This window comes from Boleophthalmus pectinirostris, unplaced genomic scaffold, assembly GCF_026225935.1.
Source record: "Boleophthalmus pectinirostris isolate CB_2022bp ecotype Guang Dong unplaced genomic scaffold, ASM2622593v1 HiC_scaffold_7, whole genome shotgun sequence".
Classification (NCBI taxonomy): domain Eukaryota; kingdom Metazoa; phylum Chordata; class Actinopteri; order Gobiiformes; family Gobiidae; genus Boleophthalmus; species Boleophthalmus pectinirostris.
In genome coordinates, this window is record NW_026571473.1 from 33,420,405 (window position 1) to 33,445,236 (window position 24,832).

The window sequence follows — 24,832 nt, forward strand, 5'->3', positions numbered from 1 at the left end:
GTGTTATTCCATCTTTGAACTGTTGATGAAGGTACATGATTTTTTTTTTTTTATGTATTTAAAATGATAAAAATTTGCTTGGAAGGACTGACATATTTTATAGAAATGGTTTCCTTTCATTTTGAAGTAATATTAAAGTATTCAGAAGAAAAAAGCTGACAAATTATGCAAAATCATGCACCTTCTACTTGCTTGTACAATTTTCCCTCCGTTACTTTTCCCTCCGTTACCATGACCTTTCTTAATAAAAAATCTCATTACTCAAAAAGTAAGAGGTTTTTCAACCTAATCTTGTACCATATGGTAGAAAACTATATGAAGCAAATATTCAAACCAGTTTGTTAAGGATATGTAAGTGAGAACCGCTAGTTATCACTGTTTGTATTTATTGCCCAAAAAGTGCTGCATATTTCATTCCATCCGTTACTGACATGAGTTTTTTTTTTTTTTTTTTGTCAACAACTTGAAAGAATATCACAGGTTTAACTTTACCCTGTTGGAGTGTAACTCTTTCCTACATTCTGATGCTTTACTTATTTCAATAGTCCCTCTAGTTTCTGAATAAGAGCTATTTGAATGTAAAAAATCTGCCCGTTTCCCTCCGTTACCACTTGACCGGTCCCTTCTGTGTCTCTCTAAAATAACATTACAGTCACAACGCATTAGCTGACAGTTTCTCACTCTTGTATTGATCACAGGCTCCTGAAAATGTGACGTTTATATCAATTTTGTGTTTTTTCTTGAGTTTCCAGACCATCTAAAAACCTCTTTAACAGTGTCTGCTAATCTGTGCATTGTGTCACCATAGTAACTACTGAACATTTCGCCATAGAGATACATGTACAGTATAATTAGTCAGGTTGGCGCCACCTAGTGCCTCCGCTCAATTTCATTTGTCTCCAGCGACTTGGTCAGGAATCAAAATACACTAGACTGTTCGCAAAATCCCCGGAAATGCGAGTTCAGGCACCAGCCAATCAGAGAAGAATAGAATAGAATAAAAGAATAAAAGAAGGTGTTTGTTTTGTTTGTTTGGTTGTTGTTGTTTTTTTTAAATTCTCCCAATTAGAACCCTGCATTTTTGTTCCATATCTGGTCAAAATACTTAGGTAAAAATTTTATGCAAATTGATTAACATTTAGAGGTTTCTCAAGACTCTTGAAGCAAACCAAACATTTTCGAATAGTTTGTCATTTTATTCTGCAAACACAAACTAAAACTTGCAAAAAAAAAATTACTTAGTCCATTAAAGTTGCTTAGAAATCCATTAAGTCCATAAAAAGTTACTTGAAAACGTAAAATGAGCCAATTTCCAGGAAACTTCACGCAGCTTGAGCAACCTCTAAGACATCTCCTTTTTCTTTCAAATTTCTTCTTAAATTGTGTTTTGGATGCCAAAACCTAATGCAGGGTTGTAATAGAGGTTATCTGAAACTTTATATTTTTATATTTTACCACGCTTTTGATGGACCACCCAAATGTACAACACCCCCAGTCACTGCAAGGTATCAGTAGGCCTGGGAAGGACGCTCTAGGACAGTTATCCTGCAAATGTTGGTTAATCTGCTTGTCTTTTTTTGACTATTTGACTGTTTTTCTAACTTTCTGACACATTAATCATGTCGTGCGAGGTGACAGCTATTGTGATTTTGGACTATACAAAAACAAATTTAACTGACTAAAAGAATAAAAGGAACTGAACTGTATGCAAGATATCAATTTGAAATCTCATTAACTTGACATTGTTCCCAGATACGAAGTAGACATGTTCAAATCCAATACGGCCATTACTGACAACAATGGAGACGCTGCTACAAAAATACTGAACACGATGACATGACAAGTTGTTTGTTAGAATTATTCCAATTATCTAATCAGAAACCAGAAGAGCCTCACATGAGTCTCATTTGTGTTGCCAGTTTGTTGAAATCCAGTATGTTTAAACCTAAAATGCCTCTCGCTGATCTGAAGGGTCGCTACCTAAACCCCAGCACCTGCATCTAGTCATGCACGATCGGGCAACTGCCGCGCTCACCTCTGAGCCTGTCCCGACAGTGAGTTCTGGTTCAGTCCTGTTTCAGTCCTGTTTAAGTCCTAGTTCAGTCCTGGTTTAGTCCTCCTTCAGTCCTAGGTTAAGTCCAGTCCCATTTTAGTCCTGTTTTAGTCCTAGTTCAGTCCTGGTTTAGTCCTCCTCTCCAGTCCTGGAATCAGTCCTGTTTCAGTCCTGATTTGGTCCTGTTTCAGTCCTGTTTCAATCCTGTTTCAGTCCTGTTTTAGTCCTGTTTAAGTCCTAGTTCAGTCCTGGTTTAGTCCTCCTCTTCAGTCCTGGAATCAGTCCTAGGTTAGTCCTGGTTTAGTCCCATTTTAGTCCTGTTTCAGTCCTGTTTCAATCCTGTTTCAGTCCGTCCTGTTTTAGTCCTGTTTTAGTCCTAGTTCAGTCCTGGTTTAGTCCTCCTCTTCAGTCCTGGAATCAGTCCTAGGTTAGTCCTCGTTTAGTCCTGTTTTAGTCCTGTTTTAGTCCTGTTTTACAGTCCTCAGTTTAGTCCTGTTTTAGTCCTGTCCTTTTCAGTCCTGTTTATAGTCCTGTTTTAGTCCTGTTTTAGTCCTGTCCTTTTAGTCCTCCTGTTTCAGTTTTAGTCCTGTTTTAGTTTTAGTCCTAGTTCAGTTTAGTCCTTTTAGTCCTGTTTTAGTCCTGTTTTACTCCTGTTTTACTCCTGTTTTACTCCTGTTTTACTCCAGTTTTAGTCCTGTTTTAGTCCTGTTTTAGTCCTAGTTCAGTCCTGTTTTAGTCCTCCTCTTCAGTCCTGGAATCTGTCCTAGGTTAGTCCTGGGTTAGTCCTGGTTTAGTCTTGCTTCAGTCCAGCAATAAGTTTTAAGAAGGATGCAAAAAAAGGGTTGTAATTGTCCTGTCTGAGAAAAGTGTATAAAGTGTGTGTTTAGAGGTTTTACAGACTTAAAACAGATATAATAATTGTAAAATATAAAGTTGACTACTTCACGGATTTCATCTATCGCGGGTTATTTTTAGAATGTAACCCCCGCGATAAACGAGGGACCACTGTACTTGAGACCGGTCTTGGTCTCGAGGCCGCTTCCTTATGGTCTTGGTCTCGTCTCAGATTTGAGTACATTTGGACTCTTGTCTCGGTCTTGATGGCACTCGGTCTCAGTCTTGGACTCGAGGTCGAACTCTCAACGAGTGCGATCATATTTCATTACAGCCAGTAAATGTGCAGAGGCTGCTCAATATCACTGCAAAACTAGTGAGATAATGTAAATATAAATGCTAGGAACTTGAAAAAATCTACTTGATTCACTTTGAAGTAGTTTTCTGTAAAGTGCCGGTGGAAGTGGGATTAAAGAAGAGGTTCTCAAACTGTGGGTGTGTGTCCAAAAAGGGGGCGTTGAGTGTTTCAGTGCAGTACAGTTTGCTTGGGCTATTTTAAGCTTAAATTAACATTAATCAGATAGAATGGAGATAGATTTATAAAAACAAATGTGCCAAAATATAGGAAATGACAAAGATGGTCTTGATTTGGTCTCAATGGGCCGAGGTCTTGACGTTTAAAAGTCTTGGTCTTGTCTCAGTCTCGACCCTCAGAGGTCTTGGTCTTGTCCTGATCTCGGGGCCCTGTGGTCTCGGACTGGTTTTGGTCTAGTTGGTTTATTGTGGTCTTGACTTCAACAGTACCTTATACTGAGAATGAGAAAACTTGTATGTGTCCTCTATCTGCAGGTTAAGGTTCTGGCGACACAAGTTCAGCTGTAATTATAAAACACTATAGAGACCGACATGTTTTGTTTTGTTTTTTTTCCATGGCTGATACGATTGTTTCCAGAGCAAATGATGGCTAATGTTTTTAGGATGATATGTTGGGCCAATTTTTTATTATTTTCCCAAAATCATATCATTGAAATGCACTACAGACTCACTACAATCTCGCCCTTTTTTTTACCCTAAACATTTGGGAGAGCTGCGTAGTCACACTGCAAAAAAGCTTGTCCAACATTTGAGATACAAACACTTAAATTGAGCAGAAAATGACTTAAAAGTAGTAAAATTATCCATGCAGCAAGATAATTTTACTTGACAAGTTATCTGAAAATAAACTACCTCTAAACTACAGTAAAAATAAACCGTCTCTGGTCTAGTGAGTAAATAATAAATCTGAAAACAAGATGAATAACCTGATCTAAGTTTGAAAATCTTGGCCAGATCAGAGAAAATTGCAGTGCACATTTTATCTACATATTACAGTATTAATAGGAAGCTTTTTGTGTATTTTTCAGGTCGACCAAAACGAAATATTGGCAATTTAAAGGTGCATTGTGTAACGTTTCTCCATGAATATGTCATCGCTTTGTCTTGATTGTTTCACGGTATGGCATTAAACCTTTCTATCTTCACGGAGACCAAACCCGACCAAGTTACAGGTCAGATCTGCGGAGAGGCGACCCCGCTCACAGTCAGAATGCCTGTTTTTGTAAGTATTTTTGAGCTTTAAAACCATCTGTAACTGATTTATTGTATGGTAGAGCTGTTTAATGTCATTCTGTAGCCATGGAAACAAGCAAGTGACGGACCCCGAATCAAAAAGTTACACAGTGCACCTTTAAAGCAGATAGCCGATACCTTAAAAAGTCCAAATATTGGCACAGTATGTCTAGTACACTCTTTTTAAAACAGTGAAAACACGGACAAAATTCAGTTCATTTCAATAAGTGAAAATGCATAAAATAAACTTTATACAACAGGTTATGTATCGCAGCTATTTAAATCTTTATATTTGACAACACTAGCTGCTCTCCCATATAAATTAATACGACCTCTTACCGCGGCAGATGTAATTACTTTAAACAGATTCCCAGTAATTTTATATACACAAGAAATTATGCTTGTACCAGCCAATATGAGACACTTAAACAAGCAAGTCTTTGATTATGAAGAGTGGAGACGGCCCTTTTAGAGAACGCAATATTGACAAATTGAAAGAGTGAAAAATCCATACCGAATCCGCAACAGCTACATTACTTTTTATCGAGTTGTGCCTTAATTTGCAGGAAAATACGAGAAACGCACTGAAAACTGTAGACTAATAAGGTTCTTTTCTTACCAAAATACTTGAAGAAAAAAAAAGCTTGACTGTTGTGAGCTTTAAATCATGTTATAATGATATCTCATCAAAAACACACTGTAGCTAGAGTTGTGTTTTGTTTCATTCAAACATGCTTGAGTAACTCTTTATTATTCGTCTGTCAACATCTCCAAAGCTCAAAATGCTCTGTTCCACCTTGTGATGTCATGTAGTGGCAGTTTTAACGTTAACAGCTGTCTTTGATCTTTTGTTTAGTAGAGATTGCCCACTTTTACATGATGTTTTTTTCAAAAATTCCAAATTAATTGTTCTGAATTAAATAGTACAGAATTCAAATATTCTCCTTTGAATTTACATGGAAATAATAGTTCTGAATTGAGGTTTACACAGAAAACACGTTAAATTGCTTTTATTTAATTCCGCTCAACGTCTGGGGGTGGGGAAGGGTTCTGATTGGACAGGGACACAAATGTATTTACATCGATCGGAAGAAAACACACACTTCAGCTGCTACCTGATTTTTTGTCATCGCTTACGCCACGAACACAAATATGATCCAAACTTTTTCTGCAGTCATTCCGATGATAATGAGGCATCAGCTGGAGAATTCTCTAATCCGTGTATCATTCGTTCATTAGTTTTTCAATATAAAACCAAAAATAAGAAAACGAAAAAACAACAGTTTTCTTCGTTATTTGTCTCCAAAACCAAAATGAAAAAACGGATAACGATTAGTTTTTTCAGTTTTCGATTTTGTGTTTAAATGAAGAATGGAAAAAACAGATAACGGCCGTTTCCCGTTTACGTGACTTCCGTGACTGCGATGCCAGACTTTTGCACCACGTACGGACTGAACCAGGACTGATCCAGGTCCGAGACCAGACCGGGACCAGAGCGGGACCAGAGCGGGACCAGAGCGGGACCAGAGCGGGACTGGGGCGGACTCCAAGCTTTGACTCTGAGCCTCCGCGGGGTCCAAGCCTCAGCTTCGAGCTCCGGCCCTGCCGTGGGCTCTGAGCCTCCGATCTGGTCTCGGTCTTGTCTCGGTCTTGTCTCAGTCTCAGGTGCGCTCTGGTCCCGGTCTGGTCCCAGTCTCAGTAGCGCTCTGGTCCCGGTCTGGTCCCGGACCTGGTCCTTTTGAACCAAAAGCTCTTAGTTCGGTTCGTTTTCATTGGTGTGAAAGCGTCAGTTGGATGCTTTGCACCACCGGAGCAGCCCGTCCGGACCTGTAGTCCACAGAACATTCTCACTTTCCCCACACGGAACCAGCGCGGAGACGATGACACGGAACCGCTCTTACCACTGGTTTCAGTCTCAGTTCCGCTCTGATCCCTCTCTGGTCCCGGTGTGGTCCCGGTCTCAGTCCCGCTCTGGTCTCGGTCTGGTCTCGGACCTGGATCAGTCCTGGTTCAGTCCATACGCAGTGCAAAAGTCCGGCATCGCAGTCACGGAAGTCACGTAAACGGGAAACGGCCGTTATCCGTTTTTTCCATTCTTCATTTAAACACAAAATCGAAAACTGAAAAAAACGAATCATTATCCGTTTTTTCATTTTGGTTTTGGAGACAAATAACGAAGAAAACTGTTGTTTTTTCGTTTTCTTATTTTTGGTTTTATATTGAAAAACGAATGAACGAATGATACACGGATTTTCTCTCATCACGCTTTACGTCTGTGAGCTGAGGTGGAGAAGGGAAGAAGACAAACTGAGTCAACGGCTGCTCTACCTCAGCCCATTCCCGCATCCCGCTCGCAAATCCAAAGAGATGTAAATGAAAGTCCGAAGCCAGGACTGGTGGAGCCGGATCGCAGCAGAAGGACGACCCAACAGACATGCACTGAACGACGAGAATCATTTGTAATAATAATAAACATTTACATGATCGAAGAATAAATTAATTTGGCTTTAAAATCTGAATAAACCACCCATTTACTTTGGAATTAAGTTTAAAGTTCCTTCATGTAAGGTAGAAAAGCGCTACATTAAAAATAAATAAATAAAAACTAACATTTTAACACATATTGGAGCACATCCTGTATTACAACATGACATCACAAGGTGGAAGGCAGTGTTATCTGTTTAAGGCAAGACAAACTCAGCCTAAATATGCCGGGGTTGTGCGATAAACATGTACGAATGAAACAAAACACAAATCCAGGTCTGTTTGTGCTGAGAAAACAACATTATAACATACTGTAAGATCAGAAAACAGTGTAATTCAGGCTTTTGAAATTCATTATAACTCACACAGCTAATATTTTGATCTACGTCTACAAATTGGGTTAACGAAAACATCGCTAATTTGCTTCCAGAAACTCATATCAGTGTTTGAAGTTAGAATTTGCACATCTTGCTAAAAGTGCAACAAAAAAATCCTGCACGCTACAATTGTTTTCCAACAAAACTAGAATAAAAAAAAAAAAAAAAACACATATCATTGTTACTGCGTCTTCACTAATGACCAAATTATGAAAATAGCTTCCGTTCTTTGATTCTGTTTATAGCCGCAAACCTAGCCCGGCCGCTAACAGAGGTGGTAGGAGATAGCGCGCCCAGCCTTGCGCGGCGGTAGCATTGTTTTGTTTTTCGCGCTTTCTTTCATGTTTTTGTAGTTAATTCGCAAGAGGAACTGAGATAAAAGAGGCGGTTGTAGCCGGAAGACGCCTTGGGAATAGACAACAAGCTCAGATCTAATATTATCCAAAAGCGGAGGTTGGATTCGGCGCGTTGGTGGTACAAAAATCGAAACAAATATGTTGGAAGTGTAGCCCAGACCGAGGCTCTATTGGGGGACAAAAATATGATAGTTTTTAATTCAATGTAGAAGATTCGATTTTGGCAGCTGATAGTCTCGGCGGTGTCTGCGTGAGTGATAGAAGTTATCTGAGGGCATAAAGACGTGGAGATTGGCGCAGACTTTAAAGAAGATAAGGAACGGATTTTGAGAAGAATGCTGAGAGCGATTTTTGTTTTTTTTCTGAGCTAAAAAAAAAAGTGTTATATTAAGACGGGAAAATATAAATAAAGCTGCAAGCGGCATTGAACGGCCTCCGCGGGCCAGGATTCGCACTCTGCCAACCCGGTGTGGTACAGGATTTTGACCCCGCGATGAGGTGACCCCGGGGTCAGAATCCTATTATGATATGTTGACCCCCCCTATAGAATATTGACCCCCATGAAAATCTATATTTTATTAATAAAGAACTTGACTTCTATAGAAAAGGGGTGGGCAAACTTTTTGACTCGTGTGCCACAAAAGGTTCTAAAATTTGATGGAAGGGCCGGACCAGGAGCAGATGGGTGGAGTGTTTTGGTTGTCCACCTTATAAGAGAAAAAAAAAAAAATGGGATATGTAGAAAACATGTGCTTGAATTTCAATTGAAAATCATTACAAGGCATTACAACTTTTACTATTATAATTTATTCAAGTTCAGCGGGCCGGATTAAAAAGATTAAAGGGCCGCATTTTGGCCCCCGGGCCGTAGTTTGCCCAACTCTGCTACAGAAAAAACTTTGAATATTAATACTATATCTGCAAATTAAAACACACTGACATATGTTTGAGATGAGCTTCCTAGAGCTAAAAAAACAAAAAAAAAAGTGTTATATTAAGATGCGAAAATATAGTTAAAGCTGCAAGCGGCATTGAACAACCTCCGCGGGCCAGGATTCACACTCTGCCGACCTGGTGTGGTTTAAGATTTTCAACATACCATATAGTATTTCGACCCCGGGGTCAGAATCCTATTATTGTATGTTGACCCCCCCCCATGAAAATCTATATTTTATTAATAAAGAACTTGAATTCTATAGAAAAAATTTGAATATTAATATTAAAACACATTGACATATGTTTGAGTAACCCTTTAAAGTGTCCAGATGTCCCTATTTACCTGAGACAGTCCTAGTTTTGAGCTCTGTGTCCCCTGTCCCAGTAGATGTATCCAAAACCAGTGATTTGTCCCAGTTTTATACAAGAAATCTAGCCAGGCTGGCGCCACCTAATGCCTCCGTTCAATTTAATTTCTCTCCAGCGACCAGGTCAGGAATCGGAATACACTAGATGGCTCGCAGAAACCCTGGAAGTGCGAGTTCGGGCACCAGCCAATCAGTGAAGATCCGTACATTCTGTGTTGGCAATGATTCCCAAGATCGAGAATTTAAATGCCTGGGCTAAGGGATCAGTATCAACTGTGTCCGAGCTTTCACTAAGACCGAAATCATCACTGAACTGCCAGGGAACAGTAACGACACTGACTCGGATAATGATGAGAGGGATGTGGGCGTGCTGGACACTGTAATAGTCCAACTGTTTGAACAATTATGAGTTATTGTGAATACGCTAACAATTTATTGGTCACGGACAGTATCTTTTTACACGTTAGAACTGAACAAAGTTGAGAGTTATTACATTTCCTGGGCATTTCACCGATATTCTCTGTCCTGTCCATGTTGTCCATGCTTTTTCTCTCTTATTTTCCTGTACCACATGCACAGAGCGCGTATACATGTAATGTCCAACTCCACCACTGGAGGTCAGAGGTGAGGATCAAAATAAAACATTCACAAAATGGTAATAACAATAATATCTACTGCGACAGGTGCACCAGTACTCCCTCATGATGGTGCTGATGTGCCACTTGTCTCTGTGTTATTTATTTTAGGTCTTATTTGGGCTGTATGTGTCACTAAACACATAAAGTCAGCACATATTGGAGATGCTGATGTGCTAAGATTTGAAAATTAGTGGTAACTAATGACCACAAGATCTATAATTTCATAAAAATCAGTTTCTAAATCTTTATAAACCATGAAGTTATTAAAACATTTCACAGAATTCTGCATTTTAAATCTGGTGAGATTATAAGTACTTTAAATACAAATTATAGTTTTACATAAATCAAGAAGCAATTTGTGAAGAAAAGCTGAAAACTGTGTTGAAATTTAATGGTAAAGGTCACATTTTTATATAGCACTTTTCCATATTCAAGGCACTCAAAGCACATTACAACAAGGAACCACTCACCCGCTCACACACCAGTGTACTCAGACACTTAACCTAGTCCTTGGGCAAGACACTTAATTGACACAACAACAGCATTCATCTCTGGGCGCTGGAATCACACCAGCCAATTTGTGGGTCAGTGTTTCTAACCGCTCAACCAATGACGTTTATGTCGAGAGCGGGATTCTAACCGCCAACCTTCGTATCAATGGACACTTACCCGATTAGAGAAATGAACACACTGGTGACATCAAACTGACATCAAACTTTAATTATAAATTCAACAAAATCACGGTGTTATATTTGTATTTGTGAGATAATAACTTCTGTGTACGTTAGAGGAGCGTTGCGAGGTAACGTTATAGAATCCCCTCGCGTAATGTCATAATTTCCAACCAGGAAGCACAATTTTAAATCTAAAAAATGGCCAAAGTAAATGTAAATGTTATTGCAGAAATCATAAATACAATGACCTTAACTGTGTTTTAGGCAAATGAGCAGTCTAGTCTGTCAAGGGCACTTTAAAACATCTGCATTATGAATATTAGTTAGTCCGTAGCTGCTTAGCCTCTGTGATGTTGGTTGAACTCCAGAGTTTCATGAGACCATAAGTCCACAATAAAATAAAATTAAAAAAAATAAATAAATAAATAAAATAAAAAAAAATAAAAATATATATAAAATATATAAAATATAAATAATAATAATAATAATAAATAATAATAATAATAATAATAATAATAATAATAATAATACAAAATAAAAAATAAAATAATAATAAATAAATAAATAAATAAAATAATAATAATAATAACAATTTTGTGTATCTCACTCTGATTACTTCTTTGATTCCATGAAAATAGAAATTTAAAACCAAACTTCTTAAAAACTCTCCATGAAAACAGATTCGCTTGCACCATACTGAGGAAGATTATCGGCAAAGGAGCGACATTTACATGGAAAAAAACAGGAGGAGGCACTACTGCAGGCCAAATAAGAGTCAGGTTTGTGGAGATGCGATCCCGCTAAAGACGCAGCTTTATTTTTGTCTATTTTGTCGAAAAGTTTGTGGGAAAAATTCATGCAAAATGTACTTGTTGAATCCGAGCAAGGGGACACTGCTGAGTTCCATTAAATCAATTTTCAACGCTGAACATCTAGAACGTGAACTCACCACATAATTTGCAAACCGTTCTACTTCACTCACAGAAAATGTCACCAACCAGAAAACCAACGTAATTAAATATACAATTTGTTCTTTTTCCGTCTTACCTCCGAGCGTGGCGGAGAGGAGGAAGTGTGTGCCGTACTTCCGGATGATGCTGTCGGTGATGGCGGTGGTGCTGGGTCTCCTGCCCAGCTGCCTGATGGTCTGCACGAAGTCTGGGTCCAGAGGGAAAGAGTAGCCGCTGTTCTCCTGCCTCTCCAGGGCCAGGCTGTTCACCTTCCAGCGACCAAACTCCCTGTAACACAAACAGGTGAGTTTAGAGGAGGGAGAGAGGGATGGAGGAAAACGTAAGAAAAGGATTTGAAATTTTTGTCCATTTTTGGAGACCTGCACCCGCCCCACCCGTCCAGTACAGCACCACATCCGCCCGTTAACCCGTAATAAGTCAGACACATATTAAACACATTCTAACTGAAGCATCCATCAGAATATGGATTGTAAAGTTACGACTTCAAGAATTACAATTATGAAATTAAATGAAACGGTTACGCTCCCTCTATACGAATTCAGATGCGACTCTGCTGTTAAAAATCTGTCATCACTTCACACTTATTTACTGAGCAGAAGAAACACTGATCGAAATGCCGGACTTTTGCACCGCACATGCCACAGACTGAACCAGGACTGATCCAGGACTAACCCAGGACTAACCAAGGACAGATTCCAGGTAAGCGCAGCCATCGCCTGATAGCGCTTTGCAGACACCCTGCACTGCATGCGGTTCTCTCTCTCAAGTCCAAGATTAGTCCTGGTTTAGACCTGGTTTAGTCCTGATTTAGACCTGGTTTAGTCCTGGTTTAGACTCGGTTTAGTCCTGACCTGCCCTTGTGTAATCACTACATGCCTGTAAAATTTCCTATAACAGGGATGGAAGGTAACAAAGAACAAACGTAAAAGCACAATATTTAATTACAGATTTCAGCTGTCTGTGCTTTACTTAAGTTTATTTCACAGTGAATACTGCATTACATACTCCACTACATTTTAGATCTGGACTGAAAAGTAAAAAGTACTTTTCTTTATAGTGTGAGACCTGCTGAAATGGGTGAAACTTAATTTTTTTAGCACGTTTAATTTAAGTTTCTGTCCCAACTTTGAGCAAACCAAATACACAAAAACACAAAAACAGATGGAAAATATAAGAAATGAATTGAATCACTTAAAATCAGCTCAATTCTTTTTCAAAATCACTACATTTCAACCTTTAATTATTCTAAAAATGTGTACAAAATACTTTTTATTCTTTAAGTACTTTTTCATGTGATACTTTTACTTAAGTGATGTTTTGCACTTGTATCTGTACTTTTACTTAATTAACTAAATTGATTTCTTCATCCAGCACTGGAATTATGTTGTCTTAAAGGTGCACTGTGCCACTTTTTAGTTGGGGGTCTGTCACCTGCTTGTTTCTGTGGCTATGTCGTTGCTCTGCCCACAGTGTGACATTAAACAGCTCTACCTTACATTTATTCAATTACACGTGGTTTTACAGCTCAAAAATACTTAGAAAACATGCATTCTGACTGTGAGCGGGTTTGCCTCTCCACAGATCTGACCTGTACCTTGGTGTGGTTTGGTCTCCGTGAAGATAGAAAAAGCTATTCCAACCAAACCAAACCAAAAAGTTACACAGTGGACGTTTAATAAATCAAAAGTACACGACTCAGCACAAACCTGAACCCAAAAGACATATTCTGAATTCAAGACATTTTAACATTTCATATTGAGCGTATAAAAACAATATAAAAACATGGAGGCATAAAGCAGGACTCTTCAGGGGGCTTATGTCCACAGGCTGTGAGGATGTAACAGTCTGATCCTGCTGTGTGAGGAAATCTACCTCCAGCTAAACCGTGGAGAAACCAGCAGGACAAGTGTAAAGCTTTGTAATATCTGATGTATATGGAGTTTTGATCGTGGGTTTGCAGACGACGTGAAGATTAAACCATCATCATCAACATCATGGACCTTGTATTGATTGAATTGTGTTGTGTTACATTCATACGCTCATAAAATTACCAAATTTTGTCGACCTATGCCAAAAAATGCTTTATGGCTGCTCATGGGCTTTAAATTTGTTTGTGAATTCGGCAGCGTTGTTGAGTCACTTTGGGCATTGTCGAGATGCTTGTTTTATTAAATTTTTCACCGGACTGGTCACAGTTAAGGGACTTTTCATCTCTGTTTAGGCTGTCAAAATTGTGATTGTTTGCAAGGAAAAATAATAAGAAGAAAGTGACAAAGAACAATAGCCCTCGTGAGTTACTTTTTTACTGTCTCGTGCCAAAAAGTGTAATGCCTATGCCAGGTTAGACAACTCATTTGACTAAAACGTAGAAGAGATTTTATTAAAGATTTTAAACTTTTTTTCCCCCCATTTTGGCAATTTTTTTAGGTTTCAAATTTAACTTCTTGGTTTGAAATCATTAGCCAGGCTGGTGCCACCATGTGCCTCCGCTCAATTTCATTTCTCTCCAGCGAGTAGCTCAGGAATCAGAATAAACTGGACGGTTTGCAAGAACCTCGGAAGTTGTAGACCACGCACCGGCCAATCAGAGAAGAGCTGTGAAGCCATGACGTCAAACTCGAGCGCCTGTCTGGGTCCCTTTTGTGATACAACACAACAGTAAACAAAGTGTAATAGTCCAATGAGATTCATTCTTCTGATATTTTATGTTATTACACTCTGAAGAAGACCGCTGGTGAGCAGTCGAAACTGTCAGGTATGAAAACAAACTCTTGCTCTGTAAAAAGAACCTAATAACAATAAACAAAGCAGCTGAGATGGATGTAGACGATGAATAAATTCTGTGTTGGCAACGATTCTCGAGATCGAGGATTTAAAGCCGGAACAAAGAGAATGTACCCGTCTACCACTGAGCGAACGAATCCTAATGCTGCGACGTCAGACGGTTTCCACGAAGTGAAACCGTCGGATGAATCAGACTAGGTTAGACTACTCGTGTCTAAAACACAGAAATGACTTTATTAAAGATTTTAAACATTTTTTTTTTCCCATTTTGGCAAGTTTTTAGGTTTCAGATTTAACTTCTTGGTCAGAAATCATCAGATCACGCAAGGGAATTTCATAACTGTTATCTGGCAACCATGTAGTACACTGGGCCAAGAGTCCTCTAATGTGCACATAAATTATTATTAGACTAATACAAATATAACATGTTCACAGTCCAATATCCAGCTTTATCCATGAGGAAGCAGTAGAAATGATGAACTCTTACAAGTACTTGGGGACTGTGTTTGATTCCTCCATAAGGTTTGATAAGAACACTGAGCAAATGATCAAACGAGGACAGCAGCGGGTCCACTTGACGCGGAAGCTCAGCTCTATCGAAAGTTTGCTGACTTTTTTCTTTTATTTGTTGGTTTTATGGCTTATCTGTGAAAGATAAGAACAGTCTGAACCAGATAGTAAAAGTCTGTGGTGTTCAGACGGAGGATTTGGCGTCTGTGTGGAGACAAAGGGTGCTCCAAAAAACTACGGCCATACTGAGCCAGCGTAACCGCGTACTGCGCTCTCAGTTTGTGCAAACGCCTTCTGGGAGACGATATGTCACCCCACAATAAAAGACCAACCACTACGCTAAATCTTTTATTCCTTCTGCCGTAAAGCTTTTAAATGGAAAGTAAATTTGCTTTTGTGTCCCTGATGCTCTGACGTTTGAATGTATTTGATTTTTTATTTTATTAATTTATTTATGGATTGTCCATGACCAGAGATGTGCAAACTGAAGTACCCTTTGGAATAAATAAAGTTGTTGATTGATTGATTGATAGACAAAACACCTTCACATATTGGGGAAAGAAATGTTGAGAAATTGAACTTTTGAAAAGAATTCTCCGTAGTGTGTTAACAAATCTCCACTTCCTGTAATTTTCTACAGGCTATCCCCAGGTTTGATTACCCCAAATTTAAGACTTTTTAAAGACCTTTTTGAGACCATCACAAATGAAAATTAAGACCAACATTGCACCCATTATGCAGGCCAAAACACCAGGTCCAATTCTAATAATGACCAACCAACTATGGTACTATATCTACAATCTAAGGCTACGTTCAGACTGCAACCTGAAGTGACCCAATCCGATTTTTTGGCCCCAATGTGACCTGTATCTGATCTTTTAATGACAGTCTGAACCACACAGATCCGATTTTTTCAAATGCGACCCAGGCCAGTTGGATATGTGGTACTAAAACCGATACATATCCGATCTTTTGACATGTGATTTCTGAACGGTCAAAGCGCATTCATCCGACACGTTATCAACAAGCCACAAACGTCACTATTCTGCGCTGAAGTAGGCGAAAATTGTTAATGAACTCCGTGTCACTGAAGTGAAGCACATCACCACTCACCACTCTTGGCTACATCTCCACATCCACATGTTCCTTTCAAAGGACATTACTGCCGCTGTCCCACAAAACGTCACGGCCAAAAACCTCGTCCTTCTCCTTCTCAATCTCCAACAAGTAAATTGTTCATGTTCTGGCTCCGGTACGAGAGGAACTTTTAAATCTCCAGGTGCTCAATGCTTGCGTCCATGTTTGGATAACTTCTGTAAACACAGAGCACGCTCGCTGCGGTTGACATCATCGTGTCTTCCAGTGCGCATGCGAGACACTTTTGGGCCGTTTACTATTCACACTGGAGATCACATTCAAGTCACATTTAATTGGAAATGTGAATAACCTCGCAAAAACATCGGATTTCACAAAAAAATCAGAATTGAGCATTAAGCCCTGCAGTCTGAACGTAGCCTAAGAGCCACTTTGGATTAAACCTACACTTCCCCATGATCCATCCAACGTCTTCCTCCACTCTACTGATTGGTTTCTGACACCAGCGGCAATGAGTAAACAAAGCATTATTGGCACATACTCCAAATTAGACGTTCATTCCCGTTACGTGATTTCTTGTTGGTGTCTTTTTTCCATTGCACTGCAGCCCGGTTGAGTAAACAAAAAAATAGGCGAATGAAATTTAACACCTTTGTGAAAAAAATAAGACTTGGATAACATAATTTAAGACTTTTTAAGACTTTTAAGACCCGGTGGCTACTCTGTTCTACATATTTTTCAACTTTTAGCTTCTTGACTGGTGTATTAATTATTATACTTTATATTTATAACTGGTATTTTCCCACCAAATGAAGTCAAAATTGGAAAATCATCAAAACCTGTCATACGCACTTCAGTTTTGTATTCATCAAATTGAAAAACAGCAACGTGTCTTTCTTTTTCCACTTAGTTGCGGAAAATACTTCGTACTGTCACAAAGCGAACGTGATCGACTGCGGTATTAACCATTATTACGGTTGAAGCGGTTGCCACATGGCTCCTGCTCGTATGAAACAACAGCGGGTTTGTTTGGCTCATCCCTGGAATAATGATGAGACTAAGAGCAGGCGGCTCCCATCACCAGGGAATAAGAGCCTGGATTTCACACACACACACACACACACACACGAGGAAATGAGATAAAAGTGTAAACATATGAGCACACAGAGCCCAGGGAGCAGGCTACATGCTGCAACATGTTTATTATTACTATGACTTTTATGAAAGGAGGGAGGGGATGTAAACAGATGTACTATATGAAACACAGAACTAGTAAAATTAAAGCCACAAGATCAAAACCAAAAGGAAAGACAGATATGGAAATTATTAAAGGTAACTTTTCTGCCACTTGTCTGTTCTTCTTCCACAGCACGGCTATAAACGCGTCTATTTTTATGAGCCGGTGACAGTGAGCGACAATTTTTAAGACTTGAGACTTGACTTGATAAAACAGACTAAGAATTGGTACTTGACTTGAACTTGAAGGTCATTGACTTGGGATTTGACTAAGACTTTTAAGCCTGTGACTTTAGATGACTTGATGCCTCTGCTAAAAATATACAAAGTTTTTAGAAAATACTTTTGTCTTTACAATAGGGATGTAACAATAACCAAAATATCGTGATATCGTATCGTCAGAGTTCTCACAATAATATCGTTGACATCACAATATATCGAATTACAAGTCTCTTTGCTTAAATTAAGAATGATGGTGCAGCAAAAAAGACAGATTGAACTACATAGACCATGATCCTTTGCTCCATTTCAGTGTAGACTACATGAAGAAATAACAGTTCTAAGCGCTTTTAAGTCTTAGTTCTTTGGATTAAACCTTGTCAAGGCGTTTTAAGAGGACAAAGTAGCATATTAACAGTTTTAGATGTTTACCCTCCACAAAATATTGCAATAAATATCGTACAGTGAGATGTGTATGTAAATTTGAATATTGTTACATCCCTAATCGTGAGCCTCCCCACCGTATCGTAAGCTTTCCCATGATATTCCAATAAATATTGTACCGTGAGGTTCATACCGTGATGATATCGTATCGTGAGACTTGGATATCGTTACACCACTACTATAAGTGTATCTATTTTTATGAGCCGGTGACAGTTACACGTACTAGTATACAGAGGTGGGGACTTGCAATTCGCGACTTCGACTCTAGTCAGACTTGAGTCACACTTTTTAGAACTTTGAGACTTGACTTGATAAAATAGACCAAGACTAGGGACTCGACTTGGACTTGAAAGTCAATGACTTGGGACTTGGGCTCAGACTTTAGGCCTGTGACTTGAGATGACTTGATGCCTTTGCTAAAAATGTATATGTTTTTAGAAAATACTTTTCTCTTTATAGTTGAAACATGTGGTGCTTAATTTTACAGGAACAAACTGGAACATGTCCCTCTTATTTCTTTGTTTGTTACTTTGGATGTAACTGAAGTACTGTGATGTAGTATCCTCAAATATCTGACTGTAATTTTGTCATTTTTTCAAGACGTTTAAGAAGGAAAAATTTGCATTTCTACAACTAAATAAATAGTTATATATAAATATACCATGACATTTTTAAATACAGTTTAGTTTAAAATTCATATAAATTGCAATAATCTTTGGTTTAAAGCCTTGAAATGACTTGAAGATCAAAGCACTCGACTTGGACTTGCCTGTATTTGAATTGGGACTTGACTTGGACTTGAGGTCACAGACTTGAGACTTACTTGAGATTTGCAAAATGACTTGGTCCCACCTCTGCTAGTGTATGTGTGAAATTAGGGTTGTTAAAAGTATCCACAGTAGTTTTCAGACACTAGGCCTGTGCGATGTGGCCAAAAAATACAATTTCTGCATTTCTGCACACACCTGGCTCACACACGGAGCAGTTTTTGTAACTTTTTCTTTTTTTTAGCTCAGTTTTTAACATCATACCATGGGATTTTAACCAAGTAAGAAGTGCAGCCTGTGCAGTTCAGAGGACACGAGTAAGGGATTGTTGGATTGTGTGAAATGAGCCATTTGTTTTTCCCGTATCCATGGAGATGGTGCAAAAGACTGGCTAAGGAGATTGCTGAGAACATCTCCTACTAGCTTTTATACACCAAATGTGGCAGCAAATGTGACAGATGACCTTCCAGAAGAAACACTTTGAGGGATTGAACCATTTTATCACCAACCGACACACTAGCCAGGTTGGCGCCACCTAGTGCCTCTTCTCAATAATTAATTTAATTTCTCTCCAGCAACAAGGTCAGGAATCGGAATACACCAGACTGTTCACAAAAACCCCAGAAGTGCAAGTTTGGGCACCAGCCAATCAGCGAAGAGCCATACATTTTGTGTTGGCAACGATTCCCGAGATCGAGGATTTAAAGCCAGAATAAAGAGAATGTTTGATGAATTTTATCAAGGAAAGACGTTATTGCCCTTCTTCCTAAGGGATTTGGGAAAAGCTTAATATACCAGTTAGCCCCATTAGCGACGCATTACATATGTCACAACCAAATAGCAATGATTTGTTAAATGTAAAAAGTACCTGTATACCGGCGAGCGAATGAATCCTAATGCTGAGAGGCCAAACGGTTTCTACGAAGTGAAACCGGCTGATGAATCAAGCTACTGAAACACCAGAGCAGAGTAAGAACAAGGCCTTTCCTGCTGTGTTCACCCGGCGCCCCCTGGAGGCTGCTGTGAAACTGCCCTGACACAGACCTGCTGACCCTCCCTGACCAGTCCTCCTGTTAAACCGCACTGAGATCTTTGACTGTGACACAAAGCAAAGGTCATTCAGAAGGGCCTCTCTCTCTCTCATACACACATTTAGTACACAACTCGAGTACTTGTACCTCTAGTGCCACTGTCGCCCTCTTCAGCCCCTCTGGGATCAATCAAATAACTCAGAGAACCTGGAACCTGAACTGTGTGACCGGTCACCCACAATGACATCAACCACTGCACCGTATCTAGATCTGATATTGTTCTTTTACAGTGGTGTTTTTCTGCGCAGTATTCATCACAGCGGCGCTAAATGTGTACCTGAAATACAGAAGGAGGCTGAGTATACAATAAGTCTCTGGAGGACCACAACTCCCTGGGAATCTGTCTACAAACTCAATGTGACTCAGAGGCGTAGAAAAGGACAAAGTCTTGTACGAACATAGGCAACAGCATTCAGTTTGCAGTAAGGTTTTCTACAAATGCTGGTATGAGCAAAAAAAAAAAAAAAAGGACTGGTTTGTTTAAAAGAAGGAAGAAAATAATACTGAAAGACCAAAATGAATCTCTGAATTTGAGTTGAGTTTTATATTATAGGTGCACTCTGCAACTTTTTTACTCCGTGGAGATGTTATTGCTTTGTCCGGAAGGTTTCACAGTATGGCATTAAACCTTTCTATCTTCGTGGAGACCAAATCAGACCAAGTTACAGGTCAGATCTGTGGAGAGGCGACCCCGCACACGGTCAAAATGCAGTTGGGTCCGGTCAAGCAGTAACGGAGGGAAACAGGGGCAGATTTTTTACATTCAAATAGCTCTTATTCAGAAACTAGAGGGACTATTGAAATAAGTAAAGTATCAGAATGTAGGAAAGAGTTACACTCCAACAGGGTCAAGTTAAACCTGTGATATTATTTCAAGTTGCTGACAAAAAATTTAAAAACTCATGTCGGTAACAGAGGGAATGAAATATGCAGCACTTTTTGGGCAATAAATACAAACAGTGATAACTAGCGGTTCTCACTTACATATCCTTAACAAACTGGTTTGAATATTTGCTTCATATAGTTTTCTACCATATGGTACAAGATTAGGTTGAAAAACCTCTTACTTTTGGAGTAATGAGATTTTTTATTAAGAAAGGTCATGGTAACGGAGGGAAAAGTAACAAAGGGAAAATTGTGCAAACAAGTAGAAGGTGCATGATTTTGCATAATTTGTCGCTTTTTTCTTCTGAATACTTTAATATTACTTCAAAATGAAAGGAAACTATTTCTATAAAATATTTCAGTCCTTCCAAGCAAATTTTTATCATTTTAAATACTTTTTTTTTTTTTTTTTTCTTTAAATCATGTACCTTCATCAACAGTTCAAAGATCAAATAACACAAGATATGATGAAATACATCCATTTATTTACATGATTTTCAGCTCTTTGAAATGTGGGAAATAATTTTTGTTCCATATTTCATACATGGTCTGTTTAAAACGTATGTAACTTTAGAACCAAAAATGGTACAGAAAAAAGGTAAACAGTTTCATAAACTAGAGTACATATGTATCTGTTCAATACATTTTTATATCAGATGCATTAACTTGAATTTTTGGCCTTGCTGTTTACTTCTGCTTGACCGGGCCCAGTTTTTCTTGGTATTTCTGAGCTTTAGTCTATCAAATGTCTGGTAGAGCTGTTTAATGTCATACTGTGGAACATTCCAGGCAGAACAACCCCCAACCAAAAAAATTACGAGACACTACAGGCACAGTTTGGTCTCTCATCATCTAAGCTTTCATGTGGAAACAAAATAATCCACTCTGCACTGAAAGATGTTTTAATATTTAATTCAGTCCACTTCCTCCATAGAGTTTTATGGGACATTTTAGCTTCAACTGCTGTTTTGTCAAAATGCATTTTCTCCACATAGAGACAGAAAGAAGGATTTTCTCTAATTCCAAGTCTGATTTATTTAAGTTTTAAAGGTGGGCTGTGTAACGTTTCTCATTGCGGGGGCCCGGGAACCTCCATGGAGACAAAAAAGTGACCATCAAGATCTGTGATCTGTGTAGACGTATCTCCTCATGCAACTGCAGCGTTCCGTTAAGTTCTCATTAGACTATTATGATTATTTCCGAACGTCTGCACTTTTTGTTTAAAAGAGACGACAATAAATGCACTGACAGTATAGAGGCTTTGCACCGTCACGTGACCCCTATAGCAACGGTACCTATGCCGCCATGACACCGGGCTATGTCATTGACTTCAGTAGCATCGGAGAAACATGGGCAGGTTTTGTTGTGTATTTGGTTGTTCTAGCCGCTCCGAACGGGATAAAACGATTCGTTTCTTCACTATTCCTCTGGAAATTACTCATCAGGAGCTCAAACAATGGAATGATCAGAAAAAAAAAACAAAAAAAAAACGGGAATTATGGCTAGAGAACATAAACCGCGAAGAGATTTCCTATGGTACCATCAAGACACACTCACGTCACTTTCATCAAGGTATTTGCTATTTAAATTGTTTCATAGCTTATTTAATGATAGAAGCACATTTACTGAACTAAAATTTTAAAAGAAAACATTTGCAGTGTGAGTGGCAGTAGAAACTATATCTTCCAACGCAGATATAAACATGTCACTCGTCGTAGGACTGATGTTTTCTTTATTGTCTTGCTTATCCACAACTACGTCTTCTAGAATGAATCGCTTTTTGTGAGTGGATCTTTCTAACATTCGCGAGGATCTTTTCATGGCCGATTCTTTCGAGGTTCGGCTCACAGACTCTTCGACTCGTGCGCCATGTTGATCATAGGAGCCCAGTGTGGGTTCGTAAACTAGTGCGGGTTTTCCTGCATAAATTAATGAAATTTTAGTTCAGTAAATGTGCTTTTTTCATTTTTAAATAAGCTATGAAACTATTTGAATAGCAAATACCTTGATCAAACTTTGGGTGTCTTGATGGTACAATAGGAAATGTCTTTGCAGTTTATTTTTGCTAGCTATAATCTGCATCTTTTTTTCGATAATTCCCTTGTTTGAGATCCTGATGAGTAATTTCCAGAGGAATAGTGAAGAAACAATTTGATTTATCCCTTCCAGAGTATCTAGAACAACCAAATGCACAACAAAACCTGCCCATGTTTCTCCGATGCCACTGAAGTCAATGGCATAGCGTGCCCGGTGTCATGGCAGCGTAAGTATCATTGCTATAGGGGTCACGTGACGGTGCAAAGCCTCTATTTTGAATGTTAAAAAAACTATAATACCAAACTATAATGCAGTTCTTCTCAAATAGAGGACAATGCCATTTTTTTGAGGTACTAGAATAAAGTGTAATTGCACATCCACTACAGTAGTTGGCAGTGGCACTCTCATTGTCAGAGTGTGCGCAGGAGTATTAGCTCTATAGTGTCGGGTTTTTTGCACTGAGCAAATGCGCACACAGCACAGAGCAGGAGATATGAAGTGCAGAGAACAAATTGTATGTAAAGTGCATGTAGTGCTCAGATTCACTGTGACTACGGTGGGAAACGAGGAAAGACCGCTGTGTTTTCTATGCATAACAATGTTGGCAGCGGACAGCATGAGGCCAAATAAATTACGGTGTTGTTTAAAACATTACACCCCAATCACGCTGATAAGCCTCTTGAGTTTTTTTCATAGAAAACGTGCTGAATATTACCAACAATCATCCCGCTTTGTGAATGCTGCTTCAGTAAACCAGCGAGCTCTGTTAGCATCACATAAGGTGGTGTGTCAAAAAACAAAGGAGCTGATACTGACAAACTATAACACGGACATGATCTTGAAAGACGAGGAGGACACGGGAGCGGACTGCCTCATGACGCAGGTGAGCACAGCGTGGAATACGGACGAACACATGCTGCGTGTGTCCTGGGAGTCGCTATGGAGACGCGAATGAAAAGGTTTGCTCTAATATGTAGGCGACTGAAGGCGAGGGTGCTATTTGTCCACGTTTGGTAGTGGTTCTGTAGCCTAGTGCCTTTGCTCAATTTCATTTCTCACCAGCAACTAGGTCAGGAATTGGAATACACTAGACAGTTTGCAAGAACCCTGGAAGTTGTGGACCAATCAGCAAAGAGCTGTGAAGCCATGACGTCAGACTCAAGCGCCTGTCTGGGTCCATTTTGTGGACACAAATACAGCACAACAGTAAACAAAGCGGTCGAGATGGATGTAGACGAAGACAGACATTCTGTGTTGGCAACGATTCCCGAGATCAAGGATTTAAAGCCAGAACAAAGAGAATGTTTGGTGAATTTTATCAAGGGGAAAGATGTTATTGCCCTTCCTCCTACAGGATTTGGCGCATTATATATGTCACGACCAAACAGCAGTGATTGGTTAAATAAAAAAAGTACCCGTCTACCATCGAGCGAACGAATCCTAAAGCTGCGAGGTCAGACGGTTTGCACAAAGTGAAACTGGCTGATGGATCAGGCTAATGAATTCCAACCAAGAAGTTAAATTTGAAACCTAAAAAAACTGCCAAAATGGGGGGAAAAAAGTTTTAAATACTTAATAAAATCTTAAATATAAATATGTTAACTGTGTTTAAGAAAAATGAGTAGTCTAGTCATAGGCTTTACACTTTTTGGACAGAGCCAGTAACAAAATAATTGACGAGGACTGTCAGTTTCTTCTTATTGTTTTTCCTTGCAAACGATAAAGATTTTGAGGGATTTTGAGATTTTGATCAACCGGTCTGTCGAAAAATTTGATAAAATGGGGATCGTGACAATGCCCAAAGTGACTCGACTCAACAGCGCCGCCGAATTCACAAAAATTTGAAATCCATGGACAAGCGTGAAGGATTTTTTTAGGCTTAGTTTGACAAAATTCTGTAATTTTATGTGAGTTTGAATGTAACAAAACACAACTTTATCAATACGAGGTCCATGATGGTTCAGTCGTGGTTTAATCAAATAAAAAAGTACCCGCCTAACATCAAGCGAACAAATCCTAATGCTGCAAGGTCAGACGGTTTCCAAGAAGTGAAACCGGCTAATGAATCAGGCTAGTGGATCTGTTGGGGGACGCGAAATGTTTTCTTCTTCCTCGAGGGTGCGTGACAAAAAATAATTGAGAAGCACATAAGGAGAGTGGAAAGGGTTAACATTTTATTTTATTTATTAAGCCCTAAAAGTGTGAAAATGTTCAATTCTACACGTGTAGGATGCTGTAAAGTCACGGAAAATTCACTTTAGTTCATGAAAAAGTCTTGGAAAACTTTTGAAATTCTGTCAGTGAAAAAGAGATGACAGACCCTCCATCAGAAAAGTTACACAACGCGCCTTTAACTCCAATAATGTGCTCGAAATTAAACCCCAAAGGTAAATTTTTATCTATAAACCATCACACCACCTCTCCTCTACCTCCCAAACTTTCTCTGACATCTCTGTATATCTTCT

General features: G+C 39.1%; 1 protein-coding gene across 1 annotated transcript in view; it reads right to left on the bottom strand.

The window, feature by feature from the left end:
• The window catches only part of brinp3a.1 (bone morphogenetic protein/retinoic acid inducible neural-specific 3a, tandem duplicate 1), a 318,764-nt gene that overhangs the window by 166,630 nt on the left and 127,302 nt on the right, over positions 1–24,832 (bottom strand). The window contains exon 3 of the mRNA XM_055164889.1: positions 11,376–11,566. Within this exon, the coding sequence (XP_055020864.1) occupies positions 11,376–11,566 (191 nt within the window). The remainder of the gene's footprint in view (positions 1–11,375; positions 11,567–24,832) is intronic.